General features: G+C 37.8%; 1 protein-coding gene across 1 annotated transcript; it reads left to right on the top strand.

The window, feature by feature from the left end:
• The first annotated feature begins 1,145 nt into the window (after positions 1–1,145).
• On the top strand, positions 1,146–7,335 carry casp3a (caspase 3, apoptosis-related cysteine peptidase a). Its single transcript, XM_088419394.1, has 6 exons — positions 1,146–1,299; positions 1,453–1,595; positions 3,005–3,133; positions 4,035–4,210; positions 4,471–4,582; positions 5,409–7,335. The coding sequence occupies exons 1-6, from the start codon at positions 1,232–1,234 to the stop codon at positions 5,636–5,638; spliced, it is 858 nt and encodes a 285-aa protein (XP_088275520.1). The 5' UTR covers positions 1,146–1,231; the 3' UTR covers positions 5,639–7,335.
• Positions 7,336–7,525: the final 190 nt, after the last annotated feature.

The following is a 7,525-nucleotide window of genomic DNA, read 5'->3' as shown; positions in this document are numbered from 1 at the left end:
CTCCGTGTTTGTGTTATATCATTCTGCCGCACTGACACGTCTTCATTTTAGTAGGATGTCATTTTGCAATTTTTTTGTTGAATACGATTGCCGAGCGCTTTCCATGAAAGTTTTTTGTTTTGTTTTTTTAATTCAGTGAGATTTTTTTCACATAAGAATAAAGTTTTACAGATTTTGTAAATTTGTAACAAATTTTGCAAAATGTAATTCGGGAATAACTAAGAGATAAAAGTCACACGTGAGGACGATTGTAACGATTGTTAGGAAAAATGTGGATTTTTTTCTCTTTTGTTTTTTTAATCCTGCTTTCAAAATGTTATTTTAATAAGAATAAGTTTTATAGAAATCATGCATAAGAATAGTTAAAAATTGAAAAATAGACAAATCTTTCATATTGTTATTTGAAACAGTTTTACATTTTTGTGTTTATGAAATTTTATCGACCAGATACTTGTGTGATACTTCATCGCCTTTGTGGAAGCACTTGCAAGAATTGTTTGGGCAAGTGTGAATTTTAAACTTGAATTCCTTTATTTTAACGAATGTTTTTGTTATCTGGGGCATTTCTTTGTACGGCAGATTTTTATATATTTTATATATATTTTACAGTTGGAATTTTACACTTTTTTTTTTTAAACTCCAAACCTTATGAGATAAAGTTTTAATCATTGAATTGTAACCTTTTCGGCAGATTTTTATATATTTTATATACAGTATATTTTAATATATTTTACAGTTGGAATTTTTTTAACTCCAAACCTTGTGAGATAAAAGTTTTAATCAGTATCCATTTTTTCATGTTTGTATAGATAGAATTTATAAATGATTTTATTAACAAAAGCAAATGCTGCTGAATTCCTATGATCGCGACCTTTGCGCGGATTTTTTTTCCTATAAATATATCATCAAAAACAAAACAAAAAAAAATACTACTTTTGATGACAGCCGGGTGCGACAATCGATATATGGGTAAATATTCGATATAATGATATCGATTAAATAATACCCATATTCGTTACCACTCGCCCGGCAAGCGCGGTTCTAAAGAACGAGCGCTCCTTTCGCTGTGACGTCACTATCTTTTGTTTACAACCAAGGCGTTGCTAGCTAGCGGAATGCGGCAGCGGCCGAGCTCCCTCCCTCCCTCCCTCCCTCCCGGTTTGGCGTCTTCTCGCCGGGTGCGACTTAATTACTTTTGCTCGTGTCATTTCTAACCGCGTCGTCAGTCAGCATGTCGGCTAACGGGCCCGGCGGAGTCGACAGCACGGACGCGAGAAGCGGCGACGGCCGAGCGTCAGCGTGAGTTGAAAAACGTGACGAGCTAGCGAGCTAGCAACAGCTCGCGATCGCCATTGGCGCCGCTGATAAAACCGAGCGTTCGCGGTGTTTGTTTGTTTTTCTCAAATTCGTTCAGAGCATTGTTTTGAAAAAGTTCCGTTTGCTCGGTACCAGGTCCGAGGGTTCCGAGGGTTCCGAGGGTTCCGCGGACGTGGATGCCCGCAAGGGTGAGACGCACGGCTTCAGATACAGCCTCCGCTTCCCCTCCATCGGACAATGCGTCATCATCAATAACAAGAATTTTGACAGGAGGACAGGTTAGCGTCTATGTTTTTATTGAAACGAATCGCCTTTTGCCATTGTTTTTTTTCCCGCCACTTTTGGATGGAACGACACCGAGCGCTTCTGTAAGCTACAGTATTGCGTGCGGAATGACTGGCGAAAAATGGCCAAGTGCGTCGAATGCGCTGTTGGTTCGACTAAAATGATATGGAATTATGTGAAGATTTCATGAAAGAAGTTTCATGGGAATAAATTGTCGGAACGGTGACAAATGACGAGTGAAAATGCATTCTGCCTGGAATACTCGTTACAGAATGATATTTTCATCATTTTGAGAGATACAACTCTATTGATTAAACTGAAATGATATGGAATAGTACTGGGGGACAGTTACAGAATGATATTTGAATCATTTTTACAGATACAACTATTGATTGAACTGAAATGATATGGAATGATACTGGATAAGATTTAACAAAAGAAGTGGCATTGTAATAAGTGTTGGATGATGACTAATAATATGGAATGGTTTGCATAATAAAATTGTATTCTGTCAGTCAAAAGATAAAGAACAATACGAAATGATATTTTAGTAACTAAAAGATAGGATCGAAAAAGCGCAATGTAATAAATTTGTTGGTATGATGACAAATGATGCGGATCGATTTCGGTGAAAAATGTGCATTATAGTTGTTAAAAATATTCAATGATATTGAACGCTATTGATTAAACTGAAATGATACTGACTAAGATTAAATGGTATAAAATGTGGAATGATACTGGGGCACACGTGGGGAAAATATTTTGAAAAATGGGGAAAGGTCCTAAATGTGGTGGAATGTAACGACGTGGAAAAATTGGAATGAAAAATGTTCATGTTTTTTTTGGTAAAGCATCAGTAATAATAAGATTTAATACTCAAATTTATGGAATGATGTGTGAATGACATTAAAAGATGTGGAACGTCACTTATTAAATTGAAATGATCTGTAGTGATGTACAATGATAATGGGGAAAATGAGCGTTGAATGTGGTAGAATGATGTGGTTGAACAAAAAAGGGAAAATAGGGAATAATATTGAAGGATGTGGAATGATACTGAATCAATTGCAGAATAGTATTGGTTCAAACTGCACAATATGGTGGTGGGAAAAAAAATGGGAACCCCACTATGTGGGAGCTTTGAGAGTTGAAAATTGTGTGCAGTGAATCGAAAGGACCAAACATTTAGAGCGGTCTTAAAAAAAAAAATCCATATCATTCTGAAACTGCATGCGTATTCTATTTATATGTCCAACTTGTTTTTGCCGTTTTAGGAACTAGCTTGTCAGATGCCCCGCAGGATGTGAACGTAACCGCAAGTGTCGCTTTGACACATGTCATCTAATGAAGTTCCTCTTCCACTTCTGGGATTTGAAATGTTGTTGTTTTTTTGTCACGGCAGGCATGAATCAACGCAACGGCACCGACGTGGATGCGGCCAACGCCATGAAAGTTTTCGGCAAGTTGGGTTACAAGTGCAAAATTTACAACGACCAGACAGTGACGCAGATGAAACAGGTTTTAACTGCAGGTGAGCACGTCAAGACACTCCTACGCTGCTAATCCCGCATCACAATGCAAACGCCCGTGTCGCACAATATTAGGTACACGTGAGCGGTCCAGTTACAAAAAATAGAAGAGCTGTCACAGGCAATCGTGTCATTTCCGAATCGTATTTTATTCCCGCGGGTTGAAACCTGTTTTTCTTTCCGTACGTCATAACCGATTCTTTCCGCGTCAACGGAAAATTCAGGACATTTCCACCTTTTTCATTAAAAAAAAAAATATCCCACAGAATTACGTCACAGAATCGCATCATTTCAATTTAGGATTGGTAATGTTCAGATCATTCAATTCACTGTTGGAACAATTTTCAACAATCCCACATAGCAAAAACAAACAAAAAAAGTCAAATGCACATCATTGTCTATCATTCCACACTTTTCATGAACATATTTTACATGGTCACCAAAATCATTTCACATCATTGTCATTCTTCTCATTTAATACCGTTCCACATCTTTCGGTTACATGATGCCATTTTCTCAGCTCACACTTTTCAACAATATCTTTCCACATCCTAATGACACATTCACATCATTCCCATTCTAGCTTATAAATGTTTTTCAACTTTTCTTTAATATTCAGTTTTTTTCAATAACATTCCTCATTATTATTCTTAGTTTTCACCCAAATCATTCGCCATCTCATCATGTCATCTCTTGAATCTCTTCAATTTCACCACATTCCGTGTCATCTTACTCTTTCACCCAGTATCATTTCACATCATCGCATCGCATTCCAATTCGTTCCCCGCCCACATCTTACATGAATCCCGCGCGCTCTTTTCATCCCCATATTTCACCGATCTCATTCCACATCCTTCGATATCATAACTCTCTATACGATTGGGTTTTATATATCCCCCCCAGTTTCCAAGGAAGATCACGGCAACTGCGCGTCATTTGCGTGCGTGTTGCTGAGTCACGGCGACGAAGGCGTCTTCTTCGGCACCGACGGCTCCATCGAGCTCAAACATCTCACGTCGCTTTTCCGAGGGGATCGCTGCAAGACGCTGGTGGGCAAGCCCAAACTCTTCTTCGTACAGGTATTGCTCATCCTTGTTGTTTTTTCTTTTTTGTTTGTCATCCATCGTTGTTGGTATTTGCTTCTTTTATTTGTTTGTTTTTAGCGCATTTTGCAAACTTCTTTTTCACCTGTAGTTTCCTTTACTGCCTCCCGGTGGCCAGGGCCGGCACAGCACGTTGAATTCATTTGTTTTTCTACATTGGATTTAATGACGCGACGACTGCGTTTTTCTCAAGTTGCGATGGATGGATGTGAACTTGTCCAACTTGTATGTCAAAGGCGTGCAGAGGCACCGAGCTGGACGGCGGAATCGAGGCGGACAGCGGCGATGACGGCGCCGCCAGGATCCCCGTCGAGGCGGATTTCCTTTACGCCTACTCCACCGCGCCAGGTCCGTTCCTCGCTTTTATTTTGCTCACTTTTCTGATTTGATCATTGTAGGGATAAAGAAAGAAACTAGTGTGTAGTAGTTATAAAGAAATTCTACAAGTACTTGATTTTCAATGTAATTTATTATTGAGGACGTAAAGAATGTCTTTGTATTTGACTAAATATTTACTCGGAGGACAAATTTGTTTTACGGAGAGTTTTTTTTTGTCCGTTCAAGAGATGTAAATATGTATTTATAATTATTTATTTAATATTTAATGCAACATTTATTGCATTGTGCGGAAAGGGAAAGTGACTATCTACAAAAATAATTTTAGTATGACTAAAATATTTCCAATTTCATGAGGATTTTTTTTTAAATTCGATTAACTATAATACATTTCAGGTCGTATCATTTATTTCTCATAAATGATCATTTTAAAACATCACATTTACTCAAAATGTTCTTTTATTTCCTCATGCTTTGAACCTGTGGCTTGTAGTCCACTTTTTAACTCTTCTGCAGTTTTTGTAGTAGACACCAGGGGGCAATCTCCTGGTAATGATGGAAGAATTCGCTATCGTAGTGTTGATTTGGAGTTTGAACCGCTATTTTACGCGTCGCCAGGGGACACTTCAGGAGTAAACACAACCGGGCATGTTCTTGTTGTGTTGGTGCAGTATTTTTACAATCCGAATGTATCTAAGTGCTCTGATTTCTAAACACACACAGTATGTTCAGTGGGTTTTTTTTTCAGGAATATAAAGGAAATTTTCAGGGGGGAAAAGGTCTTTTGCAACATGTTTTAACTCCTAGCATTTTTGGGGGGCGGGGCTTATTGTGGTAGGCTACTACTCGTGGAGGAACACCATGACGGGCTCGTGGTTCATGCAGTCGCTGTGCGAGATGCTGAGCGAGCACGGGCACAAGCTGGAGCTGCAGCACATCCTGACCCGCGTCAACCACAAGGTGGCGCTTGACTTTGAGTCGGTCTCCAGCGCGCCGGGCTTCGACGCCAAGAAGCAGATCCCGTGCATCGTGTCCATGCTGACCAAGGAGATGTACTTTGTGCCCTGAACCACACTAGCTTTTTTTTTTTTAATCAGTTTGTTTACATATCTTTCCGTGAAGTCTCTAGTCATTATTTAGGAGTATTATTTGGCGTTATTTCACGATAAATGCTCACGTCATTGGATTTGTTTGTTTTTTTATGTTTGATGTATACACAATTCAGGGAGGTGTGAAGCCACTAATGTACATCCGTATGTACAAGCCGGGACAAAAATTGGTGTACACTGTTAAACATCAACTGAGAAGGCACAAATGTATTTGAGATGCTGCTCATCTGTAATAAGAAGCTGAAATTTAATCACAAAAACCTCTCAAAAAGGCTTCACAGGCCCACACTTGACAACTCATTCAATCCTTTTTAAGAGCCCATTCAATCCCAGGTTCTATCTAGCTATCTTGCTAGCTAATCAGCTTGCTCACTAAATATCCCACTAGCTAGCTTAAGCTAGCCATAGCCATCTATCTATGTATCTATCTGGCTATCTTTCTATCTTGCTAGTTAATTAGCTTGCTCACTAGATATCCCATTAGCTAGCTTAAGTTAGCTATAGCCATCTATCTATCTATCTATCTATCTATCTATCTATCTATCTATCTGTCTATCTGTCTATCTATCTGTCTGTATAACTATCTTGCTAGCTAATTAGCTTGCTCACTAGATATCCCATTGGCTAGCTTAAGCTAGCTATAGCCATCTATATCTATCTAGCTATCTATCTATATTCTTTTTTTTCCTTTTTTATGTTCAAAATGGCCAGTACTAAATTATTCAATCTTTTTTTAGTTTTTTTTTTTTTCATTTAAAGCAGGGGTGGCCAAACTAAGACTTGGCGCCGTCCACATTTTCGTGGCCCGCGACATGTAATGAAATCGCATTGCTACCAAAAAAAAAAAAAAAAAGTAATAAAAAGCTTTTGATGGTAGGCGCTGTTAGAAGTGTGGGGAAAAATGGGATTTGCCTCACCATCTTTAACATGATTTTTTAAATAACTACATCACTATTTAATTAAATGAATAATGAATGTAAATGAATCGGCCAGTCATGTACGTAATTATATGATTGGCCGATTCATACGGTGATTCATCAGTTAAAGTAAAACTAATGTGGCCTTTACGGATTTCTACTTTTCTGTATGCGGCCGGCCTCAAAAAACATTTGGACACCCCTGCATGAAAGTAATCAATTACTTGAGGTACTTTACTGGAAAGTACTGATGTAATGACTCTGTCCTAAAGGACATTAATTAGTTACTGTATAAACTACTAAAGTATCTAAGGTAACTGATTACCATAGTACCAATTATCTTTATACTACCTAAATTACATGAGTACCTAAAGCAATCAAGTACTTTTTAATCACTTTTAGAACCCAACGATTAATTTAGTGCTTAATTTGTTGATTACTTCTTTCTTAATTCACCAGCAATTTTTATACACTCACTAAGTAAAACCTTCAGTACTTAAGTACTGTTGTGGGGCAACACGCGGTGCTACAATGTTTACGAGAACAATCTTATTTTAAGATGTTTTTTTTCCACAAAAAGTACTTAAATGTTTCGATAGAAATACTCCAAAAAAAATCCTATTTGTTTAAATTTGATATTTCATTGAACTTAAGCCTCTGATACAATTTGGACTGTTTACTTGAACTGTGACGTAAGCCTGATATGAGCCCTTCAAAATAAAAGCGCATTTGTGAAGAACTTGTCATTCCTATAGGCAAGCGATTGATCGAGAGGGTGTTTAGAATATTATATAGATTATTAGAAACGTTGTCCGTAAGAACGTCTGAATTTTTATTTAAAAAGTTCAAACTTGACTGAGACGTGAAAAAAGTATTACTGCAAGTTATTTTTAGGACATTGAGGTTTTATAAAAAGTTCAAACTTGACT

The sequence above is a fragment of the Hippichthys cyanospilos genome, chromosome 7, assembly GCF_059441005.1.
Source record: "Hippichthys cyanospilos isolate Australia breed blue-spotted pipefish chromosome 7, RoL_Hcya_1.0, whole genome shotgun sequence".
Classification (NCBI taxonomy): domain Eukaryota; kingdom Metazoa; phylum Chordata; class Actinopteri; order Syngnathiformes; family Syngnathidae; genus Hippichthys; species Hippichthys cyanospilos.
This window is presented reverse-complemented; position numbering and strand designations above follow the sequence as displayed.